The sequence below is a fragment of the Lissotriton vulgaris genome, chromosome 5 (genome assembly GCF_964263255.1).
Source record: "Lissotriton vulgaris chromosome 5, aLisVul1.2, whole genome shotgun sequence".
Classification (NCBI taxonomy): Eukaryota; Metazoa; Chordata; class Amphibia; order Caudata; family Salamandridae; genus Lissotriton; species Lissotriton vulgaris.
In genome coordinates this window covers 273,305,213-273,331,760 of record NC_141693.1, presented here as the reverse complement: position 1 = coordinate 273,331,760, position 26,548 = coordinate 273,305,213, and the positions used below count along the sequence as shown (strand labels likewise).

Here is a 26,548-nt window from a genome sequence, read left to right as displayed (position 1 = left end):
CATATCTCCTTTCCTTAGCAACATCTGGGTTGAAGTATGCTTCCGTTAGAGTACATCTGTCAGCCATTGTAGCGTATAGGAAATCTCCAAGCCAAACTTCTTTCTTTCAGATTCCAGGGGTCAAGTATTTCCTTCAGGGGTTGAAGAAAGTCTATCCCCTTGTGCGAAATCCTTCTCCTCCTTGGGAGTTGAACCTGGTTCTATCCAAGTTGATGGGGCATCGTTTTGAGCCCATTCACAAGGCCTCGTTGCAATACCTCTCTTGGAAGGTTGCGTTCTTGGTGGCAATTACATCAACGCGAAGAGTAAGTGAGATACAAGCGCTGTGTACAAAAGAACCCTACACTGTTTTCCACCACAACAGAGTAGTCTTAAGAGCACAGCCATCCTTTTTACCTAAAGTGGTCTCTGATCTTCATATTAATCAGTCCACTTCGCTTCCATCCATCCTTTTTTCCAAACCCTACGACCCCGGCTGAGCGGTCTCTGCACTCTTTAGATCTCAAGAGAGTGCTTAAGTTTTATTTGGAAAATACAAAAAGTATTAGGAAGACGGATCAACTCTTTGTCAACTATGGTTCAATGAGAACAGGCTTTCCAGCTGCCAAAAGATCCATCTCCAGATGGATTGTTTCCTGTATTAAAATGGCTTATCAGCTGGCGGGCAAGCCATTACTGTTGTCACCTAAAGCACACTCTACTAGGGGGAAAGCGGCCACAGTAGCTTTCTTACATGATGTCCCTATGTCTGAGATTTGCAAGGCTGCAACCTGGAGATCGGTTCATACCTTTACAAGGCATTACTGTCTACAATCTGATTCCAGGACTGATACTCAAGTAGGACAAGCCTCTTTGAGGAATCTATTTGGGTAGCCTGCGGCATGTACAAGCTTAGTTTTTCTAGGCTTAGTATTGTTGTTTCTGTTTTCGTTACTCCTTTGTCCGCAGGGAGATGAAGTGAGGCTCGCTATTCTATTCTAATGCTTATGACTATTGATGAGGATCCCCTGGATCAGAAGGATTAGTTACTTACCTGTAATCCTAGTTCTCTTCCAGGGGTATCCTCATCAAAGTCATAAGCAACCCTCCCGCCTCCCTGGGGAAAGGATTATTTTAAGTTGGAGATATGGTTAACCTAAATGTTTCATGTTTTTTTCAGTCTCCGCAAAGAACAATTGACCTGTCACCCCTGAGGCATGATGGGAAGCTTCGGGGTAATGGGTGCATTAAAGGCACAGTGTCAGTTTGCTGCATGTTGATGCAGGTTAGCATTTCAGTCTTTGTAGACTGTAGTTTTGCAATGCAGCCTGGGAGCTTCCTATGCTTTCAGTGTTTCATGAGAATTTCCACTCCTTTCTGAGCATTAAAACAGTTCTAAAACAAAACTGTTGTCTCTCATGTTTATAATGTATGTTTGTTCATGGATGATGGAAATTCTTTACAGCATAATTCAGCACTGGTGTTTATTAGGCTGCAATTGTGTGTGTGTGTATATATATATATATATATATATATATATATGTGTGTGTGTGTATATATATGTGTGTGTGTGTGTATATATATATATATGTGTATATGTATGTATGTATATATATATATGTGTGTATGTATGTGTATGTATGTATGTATATATATATATATGTGTATGTATGTGTATGTGTATATGTATATATATGTGTATGTATGTGTATGTGTATATGTATATATATGTGTGTATATGTGTGTATATGTGTGTATATGTATATATATGTGTATATATGTATATATATGTGTATATATGTATATATATGTGTATATATGTATATATATGTGTATATATGTATATATATGTGTATATATATGTGTGTATATATGTATATATATGTGTATATGTATGTGTATATGTGTATATATATATATGTGTATATGTATGTATGTGTATATGTATGTATGTGTATATATATGTATATATATGTGTATATATATATATATGGGTGTATATATATATATATGTGTGTATATATATATATATGTGTGTATATATATATATGGGTGTATATATATATATGTGTGTGTATATATATATATGTGTGTATATATATATATGTATGTGTGTGTATATATATATATATATATATATGTATATATATATATATATATATATATATATATATATATATATATATATATATATATATATATATATATATATACCCACACTACAGGCCTTCAAACACATAATAGGGGAACCATGGAGGCGGAAGCTCATAATGCAGCTTTATAACATTATGCGGAGCCCTGCACCGGTAACTAAGCCGAAAGTATTGTATGTATGGAATGTTGAACAGATGAACAGTGGGCTTTTTGTTGTGACCAATTGCAGATGCTAGCTCCCAATTACAAGTTGCGTCTGATTCATTTTAAGTTTTTGCACCGTTTCTACAGAACACCTACCCAACTTCATTGTAAGGGACTCCGGCCAGGTGCTGGAGATGCAGTGTTACACTGGCGTAATTTCTGCATTTGTGCTGGAGCCCAGCCCAATACAGCTTCTTTTCTTTTCCCACACATTGATCAACTCCTTTGTAGAAGACCAATATGATAGAGGCATTTAGCCGCAGATTCCTTACCTTTGAATTCTCCAAGTGTCCCTCTTCATCAGGAAGATTTTTTCCTCGAGCAATACTCTTGCGCACTAGTAGGTGGTGTCTGTTTGCTTCGCGCAATGTCGGCTCTGCTGTTGTGACATCCGCGCCACCTATATTGGTGCCACCTTGGCGCACTGACGTCAGTACTTTTCTTTCCAGGCCAGCCAGCGAAGACCCGTTGAGCGCTACCCTCTGTCACTTTTTGACAGGCTTTTTTACGACGTTTTGTTAAACATTTTTTGGTGTGTAGCTTAGACTTCTAGATTCAAACCGTGCCGCGCCTGCCACTTTGCCATGTCTGTGACAAATCCATGCCTGATTTGTCTTAGAGTTGCCACTGCACTCCAGGCACCAAAGTCATGCTCCGACTGCCGGACCATGGCTTCGAAAGCTTTTAGGGAGCAGTCTCTAAATCTGCTTGCAGCCTGGTGTTCGGCACCATGTGGTACACCCAGAGATCTCGTTCTAGGTCCCGGTCGAGAGGAAGGTCCGGGCACTGCTCCTTGTGTCCTAAGTCCTTGTTCTCCCACTGGAAGTCATCGAGTAGGTCAGGTAAGCTTCATAAGAAACACAAGAAGTCGAAGCATGCTTCGACTTAGCCCGGTCGGCTGATGTGACAAAGGAGCCTTGGTGATCTAGGCCTCGTTCTGCAGAATCTGTACCTAGGTCAGCTCTGCGCTTCCCTGCTTCCCTGCTCTCCTGGGAGCCAGAGCAACCCCATCAAACCTCAAAGAATTTTATGATGCCATGTGCCTCATATTTGGGTGGCCTGACGCTCCTGGCATCCCATCGACCCTTGATGCTCAGAGGGAAATACATCGGGCTGCGCGCCTGCAGCTCTGGTCTGACACCGATGACCGCGCCAGCCTACCTCCCACCCCTTCCCTTGAATATAGACTGAGGCCAGTTATACCACTGTGATCATCCCTGGTGTTGGCCCCCGCTCAGAGATTCCTGATGGTTGCGTCAGCCTTATTCTTATCCCTGATGACCGGGAAAGAGATCGGCACCTGCTGACGTAGATTCCAGTGCCAGTGTTGCCCTTTAGTATTGGGTCAGTTCCTCAACCTTATTTTGAAGGACTAGGAACAGAGCAAGATTCGGAGGGGTGACTGGAACCCTTAAAAAAAACAGCCTCAATACGAAAGGAACTGGCATGAGGAATTGAGTGAGGTCAGTGGACTGGATACCTCTCCAGATTGTGGCCTGCTTTCTCCCCTACCATGGCTAAAGGAGGGAGCTTCATATGCTATGGTGGTGAGAAGGGGAGCTGAGTTCCTCGACCTTCGGTGGAGGCAAGACTAACATCTTGACTGAGGTCTTGCAGCTGGGTGTCGTTCCTCTCGATTTCCCATTCCCCCCCCCCCTCAAATTCAACGAGGCCTTGACTGATGTCATTCTGAGAACTTGGTCTAACCTCAGCACAGGGGATCTTGTGAATAGGACAATTGCTCGCCGCCATAGCTCTGCACCGGGCGACCCAAATGTCCTCACCAACTACCTGTCCACCAAAAGTGTGGTGGTCCAAGCCTCTACCTCACAAGGAGCATTCACTTCCGCACCCCCGGACAGGGAATCCATGAGGCTTGATAGTTAGGATGAGAAAATCTTTTTTTTTTTTCCGCCAGCCTTGCATTGTGGTCGGTGAACGCTGCATGCCAATTGGGCCTTTATTCCCATTCCCTGTGGGAAACGCTTGTGCAAGTGCTGCCACAGGTCCCACAGGAGGCCTGGGCCATCATCTCCCAAGCGGCATCAGACTAGAGACATGCATCCTAGTTCACCATTTGTTGTGGGATTGACACGACCAACTCGCTGGGCAGAACAATTTCATCGACTGTGATTTTTCGACACCATGCCTGGCGGAGAACTTTCGCTTTTGTGGGGATGTCCAGTCTTCCCTTGTGGACATGCCCTTTGATGTCACCCGTCTCTTCGGAGACCAAGCCGACATGGCCCTGGTGTGCTTTAAGGACTACAGGTAAGTCCTTGGGCCTCTCTGTGGCCACACAACCCTGTCTTCTTTCTGCCCCTTTCACTGGTTTGGAAGGGGCTATCAGTCGTGCCGCCCATATCCCAGCCACAAAGCCAAGTAAGTTCAGCAACCTCAGCACGGCCTTGGGCGCGGTTCGTTCTGTTGGTGGCAGGATCAGCCATCTTTTCCACCACTAGCAAAACATAACGTCGGACAGGTGGGTTCTTCAAATAGTCCTAAGGAGCTACTCCCTCACCTTCATGACTATTTCGCCCTCCATTCCCCCAGCTTTCGACTGGCTGACTGAGGATCATCTGCTTTTGCCTCACGAGTAAGACATGACTCTCTTGGCCAAGGGAGCTACAGAGGGTTCCGGTGCCAGAAGTAGGCTGAGGTTGCCATTTCCACCAGTTTCTGGTTCAGAGAAAGGAAAGGGCGTGCACCCTCAACTACTTCCTCAAAAAGGTAAAGTTCAAGATGCTCACTCTAGCTCAAGTCTGGTCTGCCCTGTTCACCAAGGTGATGAAGTTGGTTGCAGCTCATCTGCGCAGATCAGGTATGTCAGTCTTTCCTTATCTCGATGACTGGTTGTTGAAGGCGGGTTCTGCACTCACTGGGGTTCTCAATCAACATGCCAAAGTCACAACTGACTTCCTCTCAGACGGTCCTTTTCATCTGAGCTGTTCTGGATAAGGTCTATCCACCCGAACGGCAAGGTCAGGGCATTCAGACTATGATACAGATGTTTTGGCCTCCATCTTGTATTTCCTTGAGAATGACTGGGGCTGCTGGGCCTCATGGCCTCCTGCATCCTGCGAGTGACACATGCCAGATGGCATATGTAGGCTCTGCAGTGGGGCTTGAAGTTCCAGTGGGTGCAGCATCAGGGGAATCTCTCAGACATGCTCCAGATCTGAGAGAACTGCACAGGACCTGCAGTAGTGACTAACAGACCACGATTGTGACAGAGGCAGGCCCCTCTCCCTTCCCCAACGAGACCACACAGTGGTGATGGATGCGTCACTCCTGGGATGGGATGGCCATTTGGGAGAGGTGTAGATCAGAGGGCCCTGATCTCCGGTGGAATCCAGACTCCACTTCATCTTGCTGGAACTCAGTGATTCGCTTGCCATTGAAAGCCTTTCTGCCTTCAATCAAAGGAAAGCTGGTTCAAGTATTCACAGACAACACTACCGCCATGTGGTACTGCAACAAACAAGGCAGGGTGGGGTCTTGGACCCTATGTCCACAGGGCTCGACAAATCCACTCGACCGCTCACATTTGCGAGGTAAATTTTATGAGTTCGAGCTATTTTTAGGTCCTATTCGCCCTTTCTGGCGAGTAGGAAAACATACTAACTTTTGTCCTTCGTCTTTGAAAACGGAGCAAATGTGACAAGATAACAAGATTTAAAGGCCCTTTTATTGCTCACAAAGCAAATGAGCAAGAAGGATGCCTTTCATTCCTATTAGCTTGTCACATTTGCTCCGCTTTCAGAGACGGAGGTCAAGTAGGTTACTGTTAGGTCGGATTTTTTTTTAAAGTACTAGACCTGCAGGACTAGTACTATTTTTCAGATTTCTCGAGCCCTGGTCCAGAAACCCTGCGTCTCTGGACGTGGCTGGAACCGCAGGGAATTTCCCTGGTGGTTCAACACCTGGCAGGTTGTCTGAACGCCGTTGATGCCTAGCGGATCACGAATGGTGTATCCATCCGGAGGTGGTGCAAGGTCTCTTTCAGCGGTGGGGAGAGCCTTGGTTAGATCTGTTCGCCTCTGCTTAGAATGCAGTAGTTTTACGCGCTGGATTTCCCAAGGCGGCACTCGCTCGACAATGCTTTTTGTCTCGAGGTGGGGCTCAGGCCTCCTGTACTTCTTTCTGTCAAAATCATTCCTGTCCAGAGTGCTCAAGAAGATCAGGAGCGACCGGCTTCAAATTATTCTTGTGGCTGCGGACTGGGCACAGTCTCTGGTATCCCGAGCATCTACAACGGAGCATCGAACCTCGGATCAGGCTGCCCCATTGGGAGCATCTTCTGTTGTTGCAGCAGGGGAGGGCCCTCCACCCAAACCTGTCAACTCTACACCTTCTTGCGTGGAGATAGAGCGGTGGCGGTTGACAACATTCAATCTTCCTCCCGAAATCTGTAATGTTGTTTTGGCATTCAGGCATTCCTCTCCCAAGACAGTGTGCACCTGCCAGTGGCACACATTTGTGAAATATTGTACAGAAAGATATATTGATCCTCTTACTGCTTACCTTTCTACAGTTCTTTTTTATTATGACCCTGGCCGAGCAGAGCCCTGCTCTGGGCACACTTAAAGGATACCTTTCGGCTCAGTCTGCCTTCTTGAGGCTGCCAGACCGATCCTCTTTAATTTAATCTCCTATTGTAATTAGATTTCTTAAGGGGCTTTTACATGTGTTTCCACCTGCCCCTTTCATCATGCCTCAGTGGAACCTTAATTTGGTTCTCACCTTCCTAAGGTGTGCTCAGTTTGAACCTCTGCACTACTGCCCCCTTTGGCTGATTTCCATCAAAACCGCCTTTTTACAGTATCAAGGTGGGACAGCAAGACCATACATACACTCTGCTGTGTACATGTGACGCACCTGTACCCCCCCCCCCCCTAAAGAAAAAGCAAAGAAATACCCCACAAAGAGTCCAGTACTTGGAGTATTATACTCCAATGATGTGCATCTCCACCACTCCCGCTGTCTCCACAGAGCAGTCTCCAAGACCGAAATATACAGAGGAAGACGCGGATTTCTGGCGTCCCGCATTGTTGACCGGCCACGGCACAGGAGCCGATTTACCAATGAACTACCCTGGATACAAGAGGGAATAGTTCTAACATGGGAGAACTTACTGGATAGCACAACGTGCATGCAATTCGTCACAGAGCTAGGAAATTGAATATGAAAAACGAACCCTGATAAAGTCCACTGAAGCTGGACGAAAAGCGTTGGCTGCTTGGCTGTTTTTTATTACAAAAGAAAAATAAAGAAATTAAACAATAAGAACACTGGATGGACCCAATTACTTGTGAAATCTGAATTTAGTGGGTCAATCAACAGTTGCGACAAACAGCCTTTTTAGTGACAATAACTTCTTCCAGGAGGGTGAACGAATTGCAGGCTCTGTCATCTAAGCCTCCTTACCGGACCATCTTCCCTGATAAGTTGGCGCTTCGTACTAGGGCCTCTTTCTTACCAAAAGTAGTACTACCTTTCCATGTGGGGCAATCCGTTACCTTGCCCACTTTCTGCGCTCCCCTGCAGCCCTATAAAGAAGAGTAGTGACTCCACCATCTGGACCCAAAAAAACCATTGTTGTGCTATCTTGACGGCACCAAATAGTTCTGGCGGATGACCAACTCTTCGTTGGGTACGTAGGAGTGAAGAAGGGTCATGCTGTGCAGAAAAGGACCATCTCTCGGGTTATCCTTTGCCTTTAAAATCTGCTATGCTCTTGCCAAAAAGCAGCCTCCTGAATGCTTAAGGGCTAATTCTACCAAAGCTAAGGCTGCTACTACGGCATTGCAACATGAAGTTCCAGTCCTCGACATTTGTCAGGCACCAAAGTGGGCATCACTGCACACGTTCACCAAGCACTACTGCCTAGACAGTCCAGTCCGCAGGGACGGTCTTTTTGGCTGCGGGACTTCCTGATCTAAACTGGTCTGAAGTCCCTCCTCTAGGGATGGTATTGTTTGGGTATCTATTCAGATGTAAGGAATCTGCAGGTAGATTTCTCTATCAAAGGGACAAGTTACTTACCTTAAGTAACGCCTGATCTAGCTGCAGATTCCTTACCAACCCAGCCATCCTTTCTGCACTGCGGACAGGTTTTTTTAAGGGCACGGCTGATCTCTTTCATGGCCCTAGTTGTTCAAAACACACCAGTGTCAGTGGACTTCATGGCTACCCTCTTTTGCTGTGGAAAGTCGTGAAAGTAACTAATGCTAGCATGCCAAGGTGGTGCCTATATAGGTGATGGGAACAGCACAACGCCAGCGACGTCGTACAGAGGCCGACCGATGCCACCTACTGTGTGCAAGGGTATTGCTCAAAGAAAAATCTTCCGGATCCAGACTGACGCCTGGGAAAGTCAGAGGTAAGGAATCTGCGACTAGATCATGTCTGTACCAGATGAGGCGTTACGGAAGGTAAATAACTTTTCCATTTATGTTTCCTCCAATTGCCAAACTTGCTTCACATGGGAGCTCAACATAGTCCAAGCTGTGCTGATGGTGCCTCCATATCGATCAGCTGACACTGCTCTTTAATACATATGTTGTTGTTGACGAGCTGTTACCTTATTGTGTGTATTAGCAATCGAACAACCAATTTGGAAAATTATTTACATATTAAGGGTGAGAAGTTTTTCTTTGGAGTAAAAATTATTTTGCAAGTCATACCAGTTGTTTGTAGACTTTAGTAATCCTAACCAAGTCCAGTCTTTAACTAATAGGGAATTGCTTTCTGAATATCAGTCATTATTCCTCTCTCACTCGAAAGCTGGAAGACGTCTTTGAGAGGCATAGAGACCACATGCTCCCAGGGAGGAGCTAAAATGCTTCCAGGGCGACCCAGTTTGCTAGAACTGTTATTAGAGATTAATGCAAGGAGCAGTGTGGAGATTGTCATACCCTCATATGACACATGCAAGCGTATCTATGAAAGATCTAGCACTGGAGAAGAAAAGGATGGGGTCTTTCATAGATTCACCTGCCCTCCATAAATTGCCAGCGAATGCCACAGAATCCTACAGTTCTGAAGTTGTCATAGATTTTCATGCTTTAATTATTCCCAGTCAGTCTTCGAACCTGGTGGTGAATTCATAAACGCTCCTGCCACTTAAGAGCTGCACTTACTGGTAATTTGTTTCACCACTAGCCATTCTTATGGGTCATCTGATTTACTGCTTGAAGCCCTATCCTGTTTAATTGATTCCATATAGCACTCTAAATCTTAGTTGATTGGTCATTGACAAGCAAATCAAATTCTTGCAAACGTTCATTAATAGGTTCAAACGGTCTCCAGGACTTGCTCTTTGGTTTGTATCTTTTAACTGAAAGGGGCCTGAGACTTAACCGTGTTAGAGGTCTAAACAGGACTCCGGTGTGTGCTGCCCTTGGTGTTTTTGCTAAAGAAGTTACCTGCTTAAATATTGACAACTTATTTTCCACCTACACTACTTTGCTGATAAGAATCGAAATTTGCCTAGCATAGTAACAGTAACATTCAATTCTATTAAGGACACGGAGGCGAGGATTATGCTTTTCTCTCTTCGCTGTTTATTTAACAAAAACCACATAGCAGCCAGAAAAGCAAATAATTTATAAAGAATGTCATGTACCCCAACACTGGGTAAAAACATATCAAAAAACATCAAAACACATGGGATAAACTGCAACTCCCATCAGTCCATAAACATAGTCCTTCCACAGTGTCCATAGCGTTAAGGTAGGGCGTCCATCTTGTGATCCCTTCCTCTTTCTTCGCGCAAGTCACGCCAAATCAACCACGGTCCTGTTTAGCCTCATTACCTAGTAGGAAAAACAACAACAGCGTCAGCGTTGTAAATCCCAGTAGACCGGCAAGACCAACTCAAGCACAATGCATAGGCAGACATTAGAAGCAAGTACACCCAAAGTAAGATGTTTACTTACACCAATACGGGGAGGGATCTCCGTAGGAAAATGGGTGGGATAATCCTCGCCTCCGTGTCCTTAATAGAATTGAAACTTACCGTTACTATGCTAGGCAAATTTCGATTCTATGTCCGGACCGGAGGCTTCAGATTATGCTTGTTTAAAGCTGATGAACCACCAGACTCGCAATATCCATCACAGGCTGAAAGTAAAACTGTTTGAACGTGGATTCCGAGGACCAGCCGCAGCATGCATTAGGTCCTCCAAACGCGCTCCCAAGGGGAACACCTTCGAGGCCATGGCACCTCTGGCCGAATGAGCTCCAAACTGTTTTGTATCAATGCCAGCCTCTTGCAGCACCCACCACACCCAACGGGCTATGGTGGGCGAAGACACCGCTTTATGCGGTTTTCTCAGCGCAATCAGAAGCTGTTGTTCGTCCGGAGGGCGAAGTTCCAAAGTAACGTCTTCGTATGTTTTCAGGGACTGAATGACGCAAAGTTTGGGAACGTCCACAAAAGCCGGGTAAGATATAGATCTTGTAGCGGACTTTGTACGACGACCCACCGTGAAGGTAACCCCATCCGGGGAAAACACCCTCGCTGATATATCTAAAGCCTGTACATCAGATACCCTACGACACGACACCAGGCACAAGAGCATGGCCAATTTTGCAGATAGTTCTTTCAGAGAAAGATATCTGTTCTGTTACCAAGAAAGGAAAAGATTCAGAACCACATTAACATCCCAAAGGACGGAGTATCTCGGCTCCAGGGGGTAAGGAAAGACGTACTCCCCGAAGGCGTCTGCCGAAATCACCGAGCGTATGGCGTTAATGGTCCGGTAGGCCAGACCACTCGCCGCCAGTTCCGCCAGGAAATTCTGGATGTGAACGACACCTGCGACCAGGGGATCCAGGTCCCGTCGAAGACACCAACGAACCCACCTGGACCATGCTGATCGGTACCTCTTCGTGGTACTGCTAGCCCATGCTTTACACAGAAAGGACTCAGCCGAGCCCGAAAGGCCTGGGAGCGACCAGCGTCTCCTGAAAGACTCCATGCCATGAGGCGGAGAGAATCCTGCATTATCAGGTGATGCGGGTCCCCGTCAGGATTGAGAAGAAGACGAGGGAGCCGGGGGAGTAGGATTGGCGAATCCCAAGAAAGTTCCAGAAGAACTGGAAACCAAACTTACGACCTCCACCAGGGCGTCCCCATCACCACTTCCGCTTGTTGGCGGCGCAGAAGGGCGGCAGATCTCACCACCATTGAAAACTGAGGGAAGGCATAAGGCCGTTCCCGACTCCAGTCTTGGAGAAACGCATCTGTGGCCTCCGCTAGAGGATCCGGTCTCCCAACTGAAGAACCTCGGCAACTGGAAGTCGAGGCGAGACGCAAACAGATCCACCGAAAATGGGCCCCATATGGTCTCCAACCAACGGAACACCCGTGTGTTCAGTTTCCATAGACTCGAGTCCCGCAGGTACCTCGAGTGCCAGTCTGCCACCTGATTGGCCCGACCCGGCAGGTACTCCGCCGTCACTGAGACCTGGTGGGCGAGGCAGTAATCCCAAAAATCTCTCACCAAGTTCGCCAGGGCCCTGGACCGTGGGCCGCCCAGGTGGTTGACATAGCGCACCGCCGAGATGTTGCCCATTCGTACTATCCGGACCCGGTAGTGATGGGTAGGCACAACGGGCCCTGACTAAGGCAGCAGAAACCTCTACCACTATGGTTTCCCCCTTTGATGTCAGACCTACCGTGTACTGTTGACACCCTTATACTCTAATCCTTAGGCAAGAGCAGTGTCAAAACAGGTAGTACAACTTATGTACTGTATTTCACACCGGTGTCATACGCCGATGACACCCAACTCCTCTTTCCTTTCCACTCTCTTACTTCTGACGTTAAGACCAACTTTGCCGAGGGCATGAGAGCAGTGTCCAACTGGATGGCTTCCAACTGCCTCCAGTGCAATGTCGGGAAGACCGAGGTAATGCTTTTTGGGAAAGCCAGTATACTCTGGTCTAATGCTTTTTGGGAAAGCCAGTATACTCTGGTCTCCCGACTGGTGGCCCTTAGATCTAGGACCTTTACCCTGCCCAAAGCAGTCAGTCAAAAACCTGGGAGTGAAGCTTGACCAGAATCTAACCCTAAAAGAGCATGCAAATTTTATTACAGGAGCATGTTTTCGAACAATTGGTCTGTTGAGGCGAGTCTTCCCTCTTCTACCTGACATCCACAGAAAGACCCTTGTACAGGCCTTGGTGATAAGTCGGTTAGATTACTGCAACGGCCTTTTAATATCAGCTAATGAGGATGCATTGAACCGATTGCAGGTGGTCCAAAACACAGCGGCTAGATTATTTCTTTTTTTTTTTTTTTTGGAAAACCTTTATTTGTAGAAAAAACGTACACCGCTATTCAGCCATACATCCCGGAGGCCAGGCAGCATTGAAGTAGCAGGAAGATCATGTACAAAACAGTGTGCAGAAGCAGTCAGGTTTAGTTTTTCAAGAGCACATAACTTGGAATAAAGAAACCAAAGAGTAGGAAGGCCTCGAAAGGCCCGGAGAAAAGGACGTGCCTAGACACGAAAGAGAGTAGAGAAGAAAGAGGAGAAGGAAGTGGCTGAGGGCAGTACAAAAGTATGAAAGGGGCGCAGCGGGAGGGGCCGAGGGCCGCACACCCAAGACAGCACAACTTACCAATGGCAACACGGAGATATGGGGGGGTAACACACAAGGATATTCCGTCTGGAATTACGGGAAGGGTTCCAGTCTATGGGGAGGGTTGGACTTCCAAGTCTACCTCCATCGGGGGCTCGCAGATGTCGCCCCGATATGAGTTCCAGGCCCCCCACACAGACCTCCACATTTTGGGCTTGCCCCTGGCCACATACACCGTCTTTTCCCGCAGCATACACCAATCCATGTTGGTTTCCCAGAGACTAAGGGAGGGAGGAGCTGGCGCACCCCACTTCTGGGCAATGTCCCTCTTAGCCACCATATTGCCTAGGGTGACCCAACGGGTCTGGGCTACACTATAATCATTCGGACACCACACATTGAGGAGGCATCGTCGGGCCTCGGCCGGCAGGGCCACACCAGTCACTTCCTCCATCACCTCATGCACCCGCATCCAGTACCGGGCCACACCAGGACACTCCCAGATGATGTGCAGGAAGGTAGCAAGCATACCACAACCCCTCCGACACAGGCCGTCCGTGGAAAGCCCCATATGGATGAGTCGAGGGCCGGTGACGTACACCCTATGTAGGATTTTCAACTGAACAAGACGGAGTCGCGCCGATATGGCCACCTCCCTGGGGGAGGAGGCCGCTGATTGCCACTCCTCGTCGTCCAGTTCTATGCCATCATTCACCCAATGCATCCGCAATCGGTCAAGCAAATCCACCCTCACGTTGATAAGTTTTTTGTAAGTCAGGGAAATAGCGCTGTCCGGCATGTGGCCGTCCAGCACCCGATCCTCCAGGGGCGAAGACTCAGGGATAGCACCACCGTCGGACACGAGGGGGGAGAGGGCATGGCTAAGCTGGGCGTGTCGGAAGAATTCCGTCGACGCCAGCTGATACTCAGACTGTAGCGTATCGAACGACTTGATCCTCCCCCGCGCAATCATATCTCCAACTTTAGATATTCCGATGGTGTCCCATCGGTCAAAACCTTTAGTTTTCCACAGTTTCCCAAACACGTCCGAGTCATACAAGGGTGTGGCCAGGGTGACCCTATCTTTCCAGCCCAGGGTGTCGGTGACCGCCCGCCATATATGCACCATCGTTCTGGTGGGGCCCGTCAGCTTACGGTCCAAAGATCTGGAGTAGAGGGCTCTGTAGTAGTTCCCGTCATTAACGAGCCACCGATCCATGGCGTAGCCCGGGCTGACCGCTGGGCCATAGATGCCATGATTAACAGCCGCAAGTTGGGACGCCCAATAGTACCGTCGCATGTCCGGCAGTGCGATACCTCCGTCATAGCACGGAATAGTCAATTTAAGCAACGAAATTCGTGGCCGCCCATCCCACAGTAGTGCTCGCTGCAGAGATTCGATCTCACTAAAGTACTTGGTCGGGACCGGGTCTTGGGAGTTTTGCAAAGCGTAGAGGAAACGAGGCAAGGCCATCATTTTGAATAGCGCGGCTCTACCCATCAGGGAGATAGGCAGTTTTTTCCAAATCTCGACATCCCTCCGCAAGCGGTGGTAAAAGATTGTGCGAGTATCGGGCGCGGGGGTCGTGCGACACGTAGATGCCCAAATACCGAAAGCCCTGTTGGGCCACCTGTATCGAGCACCCACGGGGGAGGCGCGGAGTGTCCCCACACAGCGTGTACAGAGAGGATTTAGACCAATTGATCACCAGTCCGGAGTACGTCCCGAAGGTGCCCAGCAGGTCAAAAACCACAATGAGCGAGCGGCAAGGAGAGGTAAGATAAAGGAGGATGTCGTCCGCATAAAGCGACACTCGGTCCTCAAACCCAGGCGACCACGTAATCCCGGAAACATCGGGATGCGTCCTAAGCCGCGCCGCTAGGGGTTCCAGTGCCAAGGCGAACAAGAGCGGCGAAAGCGGGCAGCCTTGTCTGGTGCCCCTGTGCAGCGTGAAGGAGGCCGAAAGTCGACCATTAACAGCCACATTAGCCAACGGTGCAGAGTATAACAGTCGGACCCACCCGATGTAAGAGGGCCCAAAACCCAACTTGGTAGATTAATTCTTAATGCCCCCACAAGAACTCAGTCTAAACCCCTCTTGAGGGAGCTCCATTGGCTACCAATACGGCAACGTATTAAATTTAAAATTTGTTGTACAGTGCACAAATGCCTCTTTGGAGATGGACCCAAATATCTTGCTCAAGAATTTAATTTATACAAACCGGATCGTCTTCTACGATCTAGCAACCAACTTCTACTGGAAACTCCATTAATTAAGAAGACCAGACAAGGGGGTCAACCCTATCACTTATAGGACCGACTCTGTGGAACAAACTTCCCATCAGTCTCAGACAAATCGCCAACCACCTCTCCTTTAGGAAAACCTTAAAAACACTTCTGTTCCAAGAAATATAATCCCTCTATAGCTTTCCCGCAGAAGCACTGAAGTCTGTTATCCACGGCGAACAAAGCGCGGAGATACCCCTTACGGGGTCGAGTCCAGCGCGATACAAGAAATTAAATAAATAAACTGATACTATTACAGGTCATGTTTTGTGGATAGTAGTTTTCTATTAGGTCCTGAAGAATCGCAGTCAATGCACTAAAAGCGAGAAACATGTTGACCACACCATTTGCACTTAAGTCCTGTTGCGTTCCATGGAAACCTTAGTTCCAGCGATCACAGACTATTCTCGATTTTACTTGCGGCAGAGGACCACCAGAATAAAATTGTTTTCCGGTACCTTGCGCCACATTTTATCCTCACGCACACTATCTACCCTGTCCTGGCCCCTCACCTACACTTCGACCATAGGCAGTTGGATAAAAGATCTCCGATAAAGCAATCAATCAATCAAAACATTTGTATAGTGCGCTACTCACCCGGAGGGTCTCGAGGCGCTTGGGGGAGGGAGGTCCGCTACTGCTTGAACAGCCAGGTCTTGAGTTGCTTCCTGAAGGAGAGGTGGTCTTGGGTCAGGCGGAGGTGGATGGGGAGGGAGTTCCACGTCTTGGCAGCCAGGTAGGAGAAGGATCTTCCTCCCGCTGTGGCTCGTCGGATGCGGGAGACTGCGGAGAGGGCGTTGCTGGTCGATCGTAGCTGGCGGGTGGGAGTGTAGAAGGTCAGGCGGTCGTTGAGGTATCTTGGGCCTTGGTTGTGGATAGCTTTGTGTGCGTGGGTGAGGAGTCGGAACGTGATTCTCTTGCTGACGGGGAGCCAGTGCATGTTTCTCAGGTGTTCGGAGATGTGGCCGTGTCGGGGAATGTCCAGGATGAGGCGTGCTGAGGCGTTCTGAATGCGCTGGAGCTTTTTGTGAAGTTTGGCTGTGGTTCCGGCGTAGAGGGAGTTGCCATAGTCCAGTTGGCTGGTGACAAGGGCCTGGGTGACCGTCTTCCTGGTTTCGGTGGGGATCCACCGGAAGATCTTACGTAGAATGCGTAGGATGTTGAAGCATGACGCGGAGACGGCGTTGACTTGTCTGGTCATGGAGAGGGAGGAGTCCAGGATGAAGCCCAGGTTGCGTGCGTGGTCTGTGGGTTTGGGTGCGCTGCCCAGGGCAGGGGGCCACCAGGAGTCGTCCCAGGCGGAGGGCGAGGATCCCAGGATGAGGACTTCCATCTTATTTTCAGTTTCAGGCGGCTGTTCATCAGTTTCAGGCAGCTGATAAAGAGCCCCTCTTTGAGGTGAGCCCGTTGGTCATTGCACCGCCTGCCCAACGAGGAGCATTGCCGATGATTAAGCATGACACTCGTAAGGGTGTGTGAGGCCATTATATCCAACTAATTGGATACCCAAGGGTGGTCCTCCATCGAGCACTATCCCTCCTACCTTAGTGACCGTTTCCTTCTCCTCTTCTTTAGGAACAGCTCAGTCAATTTGTTGTGCATATTCGTAAAAGGACAAACAACGTCGCTGAGTCCTTGGTCCAACACCGGACCGCAAAAGAGCCTGTGAGGAGCTCCAGACAATTGATATGGAGTTGCTGCTCCTCTGATAACCAACCTCCGCCTGTGGAGAAATCGCCTAAACGGGTGCCCCAGCCCGATCTGCTGGCGTCAGACTCTATTACTAAGTATGGAACTGACCCGAAAATAGCTCGGCCGTTCCAGGCCTCCATATGGGAGAGCCACCAGGACATCTCTTCTTTTACCTCGTCCGACAACGGGACCAACTGGTCGTAAGATAGACCTCTTCGGAGATGGTATGCCTTGAGGCGCTGGAGGGCCCGATAATGAAGCGGACCCGGAAAAATTGCTCGAATGGAGGATGAGAGAAGACCTACCACTCTGGCGATCTGATGCAGGGACGTGTGTGACTTTGTGATCGTCTGCCGGAGCTCGTGTTTTATTGTGGCCATTTTCCGCGACGGAAAGCTCAGAGGCCTGCACCGAATCCACCAGGAACCGCAGGAACACCATTCTCTGGGAAGGCGTCAAGAGAGACTTGCCCTGGTTGATAATGAAGCCCAGACCCTGCAACAAAGTTATCGTCTGGTTGAGCTGAAGAACCAATTTGTTGGGACATTGCGCCATCAGGAAAATGTCGTCCAGGTAGACGATCATCTGGATGCCTTGACTCCGAAGGACCTCCACCGCTGGGCGTAACAGCTTGTTGAAACACCATGGAGCCGAGGAGAGCCCGAACGGAAGGGCTGTGAACTCGTAGACCTGTTCCCGCCAAAGGAACTGTAGGAACCGACGGTGAGGCGGGTGGATGGGTACCACTAAGTAAGCGTCCTTGAGGTCTAGACGGACCATCCAGTCGTTCGACAGAAGGACGTCCCTCAAAAGATGGATACCCTCCATCTTGAAGTGGTTGTAGACCAACCAACCATTGAACTCCCGGAGATTTATCACGGGCCTCTTGCCCCCATCCGTCTTTTCCACCAGGAAAATAATGCTGAGGAAACCTGAGGGATGCCGTGTTGAACGACAGATGGCCCCTTTTTGGCATAGCGCCGAGACCTCCTCGTCGATCAACCGGGAATCCTCTTGGGGAAAAAAGAATGGGACGTCGAGCCTTTAACTGATATGGGCGGTCGTAAAAGTCTATGCGGAAACCGCGCACGGTCTGAAGAACCCACACGTCTTTCGTGAGTGCCGACCAGGCTTGCGGAAAACAGGCTAGCCTCCCCCCTATCCGAACGTGGTCCGCCGGGATTACACTCACCGGGCCATAAAGGTGGCCATTTTTCCGTCCAACTCGGGGGTCATGGCCACCTTACCCTCCAGTGTAGGCCGCGGACATTCTCGCCTCAGACAACTACGCGCCTCTTTTTCCAATGGCTTGCGTAGACGCCCCGCCACGAACTTTGCGACCTTGTCGCCCGGCGCCCAGGCTGCCGACCTCGGGTGAATAATATCGTCCGGGTCAAGCATCCCCGAAGCGTCGTGGGGCAACTCAGTTGCTGATCCGGATGGGCGCCACGATTGCACTGAATTGCAATCATAGTCGGTGTCCACTGGGGAGAACCCTCCCGGAGAGGAAGGGGCTGTCGCGGGCGGCACTTAAGGGCCCGTGGTCGGGGGTGGCGCAGAAGCGTCCGGCTCAGTCGCCTTGGCCAAGAACGCATCTCTGAGGCGTTCAAAGGCGTCCTTATCCACACCCTGCGCACCCCCCGAGCCTCCGTCCCTACACGCCTTTTTGGGAGCAGGCGGGTTCCCCTCTGAAGTAGCCGGGGCCACCCTGTGGGAACCTAGTGGAACAGGGGCCAACTTTGCACACTCTTCTACTATGCGGGCCGAGAGTCTATCCTCCATAGGCCCCACAATCTCTTGAACACACCTAAAAATAGACTGGTCGACAGCTTCATAAAATTCATCATCCCCCCAAGTACTGGTGGGTTTCCTCCTCTTCCACATAGTACCCCTCTGCCATGACTAATGTCCCTGTAGCACCGAGGGTAAGGATGAGGATCGTCAAACTGGCACCAGACACCAGGAATGCAGGCTAACCGGAGGCTAGCAAGGTTTTTCTTATCTGGCACACCAGAAACTACAGAGGCAGCACCCCTCCTACAGCGCGCTGACCCTATTGTGAAAAGACCGGGTCAAATGCCGCCTCCCTAGCGCGCTTACACTGAAAAAACGGCTGGATTTTGTCAAGAAATCGGAAAGTGCTGAGAATACTGCCCGCAGGCGTCAGAAGCGGTAACCCACTAAAATCAGACCCCACGGGGCGTCAAGATGTAAATGGGGCGATACAACCCTTTGCGGGCGACAAGGTGAGGCGGCAGGCAAGGCTCCGACGCGGTCGTTCTCCTCGGCGCGGCTCCCGTCTTAGGGAAAGACGCGCTGAGGAGAACGAGATGCAACGGCGCCCTCTAGCGGCTATTTACACAAGCCGCAACCCCGGGGACAGTCTCGTCAGGGGCTAAACGTCCCCACGACAAGAAAGAATAAAAATGGGACTCTGTAAGGGAATAAAAGGGTTCAAATCCACATACAATGGTCCCCATATCGATATAAAACCACACACGGTGCCAGAACCCACAACGTCCCCACCACACAATAACGAGTGGGAGACAGGAAAAAAAGGCACTTAACTGGCTGCGAAGCAGTGAAAAAAGAGGAAGGGATCACAAGATGGACGCCCTACCTTAATGCTATGGACACTGTGGAAGGACTATGTTTATGGACTGATGGGAGTTGTAGTTTATCCCATGTGTTTTGATGTTTTTTGATGTTTTGACCCAGTGTTGGGGTACATGACCTATTCTTTAAAAATTATTTGCTTTTCTGGCTGCTATGTGGTTTTTGTTAAACAGCGAAGAGAGAAAAGCATAATCTGAAGCCTCCGGTCCTGACATAGAATCTTTAGGTTCCTTAACACAATTTTGGAATTTAGTTACCGATTTATAATGCTACTGTGGAAATTGTACAGCAGTGAAATCAGTTTTATTTTCCGATCGTTGGTCATGGCACCTTTTTGAGTATTTGGTTAATTGTTTGAAATCTATATAGTACAGTAATGATATTGTGTTTTCCCCTTGTTTATAGGTTGCGCCGGATCGATGCCTTTTCCTTTTTCCTCTGGGTCCTGGTGACAGGGCTCCACCTGACTGAGCACTACCTGCAAGCCAATACTGTTGCCTGGATGGACACCTTCAAATTGGGCGCCATGTCTGTTTGCTGTTTGGTCAGTTTTGCTGCAGCTGTTGCCACCCGGAAGCCCACAGGACAGCGGAGGGGCCGGCCACGAAGGTCAGAGCAGTGACCGCAGCGAGGATTCCTCAGCGCACTTGTTTCCTGAACTTTCATGATGTGTTGGCTCTTTCCCTTCTCTCCACCTCCCCCTCCCTATCACCCGCTCATCTCATTTTATCAAGCTTTCCTCATATTCTTCTATGAATCTCTTGCTTTTTCTTCAAAGCATGGTTCTTCCTCATCTTATAACTTTCCAAATCTCGCTGACCCTTGAGATGCTTGTTCATGACGTTGGAAGAATGGGACTGAGCGTGTATGAATAAGCAACACTTTTGTTCATGGACAGTGGATATGGTGCTAGCAATGAATGCCAACTTTTTTTTTTTTTTTTTTTTTTTTTGCCCAAGTGCTTTTCAAGTGCTTCCATGTGAAAATCAAACTGGAATGAGGAAGTTACTGCTCCACGTACTGGCTTAATATGTAATGAGCAAGAATTGGGTTGTATCTCTTGAGATTTGTGCAGAGTTAAAATTGATGGGCAACCCTTCCTTGAACAGTACCTTGTGAAGACCGTGTAATGTGGTTTTTCACACATGAGGCGGTCTGTTGCCCATGACTTTGACACAAACGATGAGGTCAGTGTGTCTTTCTGTGTGTGGAGTTACTCGACTTCCTAGTTCAGTGGACCTCAATTAGGGGCTCAGACATTAATATTGCTTCATATCTGAGTCTTTTTCATATTGAGCTTTTTTATTTTTAAATAATTTGGCAACTGACAAGCGTGGTCCTAAAATCAAATCTGTTCTTTAGGACAATTTTTTAGCTTTGTTTTTGGCAGATCATTATAAACCTCTTTAGCATGAGGTGATGGAAGTAAATCATTGGGTAGGTGGTCTCCATTGGTGGGAAAGCAGCTTTGCTGCTGCTTTTCCACTAATAATTGTTCCCTCCCCTTTGCGTTGTATACAGTGCAGAGCCGACATCTTGTAGTTCAGTACAAATTAGTCTACTTACTAAACCCGTACTTTTACTATGTTGGAAGAATGAGGCTTAGTTATTGGCTTTTTATTTTTGAGCGGTGGAGGTGCAAACTGAAAGGCTTAATCATGTAAGCATGCAGCAGGTTTTAGTGCCATTGGATTTTTGTCCTGGACAATGAAGGAAGTTATCTGTTGCTTGACCGCTTGGACTCATTGTCATCTGTTTCTGCTTTCAATCTGTTTCTGAAAGGCGTCTGGATCAGAGTAGCACTTACTTTTAGTCCCTTAGTATTCTAATCCAAATTAACTAACCCCTTGCATGTGTAGATGGTAGAAGTCTGTCCCGGCTTCCGCTTTTCCTTTTTGAATCCATACTTCACCACTCCCTCCCCTGCTAGGACCTAAATATATGCCAAATTGTCCCGGTTATAAAATGGTACTTTTTGTGTTGGATGTTTTTTTTATGCTATGTGTTTTTATTACGGGAAAATGTATCACTGACCGTGGGCACCGACTTTGAGTAGAATAGGGTGTCTGCCTTTTTATAATTCACTGATAATGTGACACGAGCTGGTACTAAATACTGAAAGTTTTAAGTGCTTGGGTACTGTCTTGGATTGTGAGCTCTGATTTGCTTTGGTACCACCTTGTCCCAGCTTAAAGCTCAGCATTTGGTGCCAGTTGTATTTATTATTGCTATTAATCACCATTATGATGATGATTATTATTATTATTATTATTATTATTATTATTTTGATTATTATTCCTTGCTGTGGGACAGTACACGGTTCGATGTGCACATCAGGGATACACAAAATATGCCCGATTAAGCCTGGAGAAAGGTGGTGCGCCCTTTTCTTACTTATTACTCTGGCGTTTACCTCAGTCTTGATTATTTGAAACTGGCTCTTTATGGTGTCTCCTACATAAAGTTGCGTAAGTGCTTAAATGATAGGCAAATCCATCGTCTCTTCACTCACTATGTGGACTTTAATATTGATAAAAAGATTCTGTGGCAAAAATAAGTTTTTCTGATTAGCTTCATCCAGTGTAGTTTGATGTAATACTACTCTACAGTGTTCTACAAATTGTTGCCAATTTGAGATTGGGTATGCTGAAGTTACTTTTAAGAAAACGATTTATTCCAGCCGCGCAATGAAGGTAGTTAGTTGTATGATACAAAAGCCATTCTTTTCTATTATTTGCAACATGCCAGGTACTGATACAGCACTTAGTGAGTGTCATTTTGGAAGCATGATTTAATCCTAGCAGACAGACTGGTGTAGTTTTGCATGTTTGTGCCATGCGTCAGGCTGCCTATAGAAGCGGTCAACCACAGTCTTCCATTATGCATTAATTTCTGCAACAATAGTTTTTTTTTGTTTTTTTTTAACTTCGAGAAAACTCTTGGAACGAGGGTTGATTTTAAATTTAGCACACATGTTAGGCCCTCAGAAAAGATACTATCCTGTTCTCTCTTTCCTCGACTGGATTTTTGGCAGGGATATGTAAACGGGTGTACCTTCTTTTGCAAGCTGATCAAACACTAAGCTAGAATGGTGCTGGGAGCCGTGTACTGTCCTACATGTGCAATTGTGTTGTGTGGTCTAGATTTGTAAACCACTGTGAATTTGTCTTTAATTTAATATAATTATTGTAAACGCTGCTCTTTGTGGCAGCTGTTTGATGTTTCAAATAAATGACTTATAAGCTTTGACTATCTCTGACTCCAAGTCCAGTCCTTTAGAAAAAAAATACTACTTGATCACGAGGGGGCCTGTTTCATTCAGAGTACAGCTGGGAACACTTTGGTGGGCACACCACTTAATTTTTCTAGAGCTTGTAAGGGATGTTCTAGATAAAGATGTGATTTAGTATGGTTGTTCAATTCAGATATTTTGTGTTTAGGCTGGCCCAGCACAGAGAGGATAGTGGGAGTGATCTGCTACCCTCTGTAACCATTCAGTCTGATAAAGACTTCTAGCTGCAGATTCCTTACCTTTAGAATATTCCCCTAGGAGTCGGACTGGATACGGAAAATCTCAAGCAGTAACTCTGCATGGCGGTAGGTGGGGTCGGCCGGGTCAGTTTCCTCTGCACCAAAATTGACATACTCTGTACCTATATCAGTGCTACCCTAGCTCGCTGACATCGGTTGTCTTCTGTGCCGTCAGCCCAGATCCGAAGACAGATACCCCAGTCAAATTTTTAGAGTATTTCAAATTTTGCCAAATGTTTCTTGGCTTGTCTCCCAATGTACTTAGGGGTGTACCCCGAAAACCCTGTGGGGTTTAAACCCTCTGGTTCCTGTCATAGACAGATTTTTGTGACCGATGCCCTACCTGGTAGTCCTCTGGAGCCGGGCCACGACCTCAAGATCTGTGAAGGATGTCTCGCCATGAATCCCAAGGCACTTCGGTAGAGTTCCTGAAGCTCCTGGTTGCCCAAAGCCAATCAACTCCACAACACTCCAGGTCCCAGGCAGGCTTGCAGCGCCGTTTACGATGCTAGTCATCGTTATCCGAATCGTTGTCTGTTAACCCCTTCGGTGCTGCACACATTTTCGCCCTGTGGGGGCGATTTAAATAGTGGGTGGGATTCGGACGTCCTCCGCACACGCCCATCGTGACCCATGACGGCCCGGAGCAATCCTGCTCACCGAAGGGGTCGAGTTCCACAAAAAATCTGATTTTATCCGTGGAAGTTTGAAGAAACACAGGAACAACACCACTAACCTCTAATCTAGGCCCCAATTCCACACGTCTGCTGCAGTCAGTCCGCACCTACCAGAAGTTTCCGGACCACCAGCCCAATTTAAGGTGTTATATGAGGCCATGCACCTCCTATTTGGGTGGACCAACCTCTCTGAAGCACCTTCGGGCCCCATGGGTGCAGTGGTGTCTCCACTGGATTTCTGCCAGTGGGTGGGTCTGCTCTCAATGCCAGTTGAGCCCTTTGGGTCAGGTTCTGGACCTGGAGCCCGTTCAGTTCCCAGCAGCACTGACTGCTATCCTCCTACCTGACTCTGAAATGGGGCAGGGCTGGCATCGCCCGATGTCTACTCCAGCACTGGCCGGAACTCTACCTTCTGGATCAGAGCTGGGGCCCACTTTTTTCAATAGGCTATGTGAGGAGTTGGATTGGGGATGATCTGAGGGTCATTATGGCTACCGTAACCCTTTGAACAAGCCAGAAGATAACTGGTATGTGCAAATCGTGGATGCCAGTGGTTTAAATACCTCCCTAGACACTGGCTAAGTCTCTCCTCCTAATGTGGGTATAAGGAAGGGGCTTGTTTTACTATGGTGGTGAGAAGAATGGCTGAGGTCCTGGAACTTACGCGGCCCTCTGTGACAGTCAAGATGAATGCCTTGACAGAGGTGCCACAGCCGGAAGTCACCCAGACAGCACCTCTTCTCCATTTTAATGAAGCCCTCACAGATATCATACTCTGGTCATGTGCCAAGCCCTGCTCAGGACAATTGCCCTCAGCTACAGTCCAGCTCCTGGGGACCCAGCTTTCCTTACCCAGCACTTCACCAAAGAGAGCTTGGTCGTCTAGGCCTCCACCTCTAAAGTCATGCCTGATGTGCTCCCTATCACACTGCTGGATAGAGAATCAAAGAGGTTGGATACCTTTTGACAAGAGGATGTTTCTTTCTGCCAGCCTTGCATGGTGGTCAGTTTACACTATGTGCCTCTTGGAGTGATACTATCAAACCCCACCCCTCCAGACCCTCACCAGGCGCAGACTCCACAACCCCTTTACTTTGCCTGCTCATCACGGGCAACCAGTAGGAGGCAGGATCCGACTTCATATGCCCTACTCAGAGTCCATAGCATAAGCCAAATGGGTGTTCCAAAATGTTCCGGGGGTAACACCCTCCCATTTACTCAGCCTTACCCAATCTGACCACTCACCCGATTGACACATCCACTTCCTCGTCTTATTACCCCACTTATACAACAGCTCTTTGATGGGTATTGGTTAAGTCCTGTCGGGTACATGTCCCCTCTCTGGTTGTTCTCCCACCTAAGCCCCCCTTTCTCTTGGTATCCCTTTCTCTGCCTTTTCAACTCTTCTAAATGATTTCTTATTTCAAACCACCCCCCTAAGACCCCGCCGCCCTCCCCCCCAGCTTGTGGATGTAGGCGGGTGGTTGTTGTACCCTGCTTAAAAGAATAAAAAGATATAAACCTAAAAAGGACAGGGTCCTTCACCCGCTTACTTGCATGGATATTGAGCGGCAGCAGCTGACAGTTTTTGACCTCCCTTCAGAAGTCTACAATGCCATTCTGGCAGCCTGGCTTCCCTCAACCAAGACAGGTTATGCCTGCCGTTGGGGGAACACATTTGAGGCTTAGTCTGCTACCAAAAAGGTTGATTCCAGCTCTGCACTTTTGTCTGAGGTGTTATTTGTTCTTTTGTTAGCCTGGCAAGGCTTCGCATTAGGCACAGTTATAGGGTATCTTTCAGCTGTATCGCCTTTCATGCATTTGCCAGACCAGTCCTTCCTATTCAAGTCACCTGTTGTGACTTGTTTTGGAAAAGGCCTCCAACATGTTTCCTCCAAAACCCTTTTCCATGCCCTAGTGGGACCTGAACTTTTAGTTCTGACCTTTCTGATGGGCTTGCCTTTCGAGCCTATGCATAGCTGTCCTTGCTAGCTCGCGGAGTTCAAGTATTGGATAGCTGCCAGACTGTAAGTTGGGCATCTTTGACCATGTTTACCATGTACTACTGTCTGGAAAGTTCAGTCAGTCATGACTAGTATTTTTCCCATTCATTCGGTCCTCCAGAACTTTCTGGTCTGAATCTGTTCACAGAACCATCTCCAGGGAGGTAATGCTAGGGTATTTATTCGAAGATAAGGAAATTTCAGCTAGAAATCTCTATCAGATGAACTAGTTAATTACATTCGGCAGTGCCTTAACTGGTAGAGATTCTAACTAGCTGCAGAATTCTTACCAATGCTTTCTGCTTCTGCAAATGGGTTTTTCCATCTACAGTGACCTTGTAGGTCCTTCATGCCTGCACACTGGTCCATCAGCATTCTGTTGTGGCTCTGAACATCTGAAGCAGAAATGTAACGAAAAGAAACTAATGTCAATGCTCAGGTGCCACCTACATGGGCACCACGCATGTCCCTTCAGGTGCGGACGATGCTGACGTGGATCAGCTCAATGCCACCTATTGGCAGGTAGAGGTACTTCTCCAGAATTTCCAGAACCAATCTGATTCCTGGGGAATATTCTAAGGTAAGGAATCTGCCGCTAGATAGTCTTTACCAGAAATGGCGTACCCAAGGGTAAGTAACTTGTTCTTCCGAATCTACTAGAGGGAAATTATATGATGGGTGGCTCTGCCCACTTACGGGTCTGAGGATTCGATTGCCATATTTGTTTATTGAATGTGAAGGGTCTCCTTAGAAAGTTGTGTTAAATTAGGGTCCAGGTACCTGCACATTCTGGCTTTGTGCTACAGATATTT

At 47.9% G+C, this 26,548-nt stretch overlaps 1 protein-coding gene across 2 annotated transcripts in view; it reads left to right on the top strand.

Annotated features, from left to right (window-relative positions):
* Nucleotides 1-26,548, top strand: part of TMEM201 (transmembrane protein 201) — a 274,511-nt gene that overhangs the window by 125,481 nt on the left and 122,482 nt on the right. For both annotated transcript variants that reach the window (XM_086921392.1, XM_086921393.1), the window contains one exon: nt 19,931-20,134. In XM_086921392.1, the coding sequence (XP_086777518.1) occupies nt 19,931-20,134 (204 nt within the window). The remainder of the gene's footprint in view (nt 1-19,930; nt 20,135-26,548) is intronic.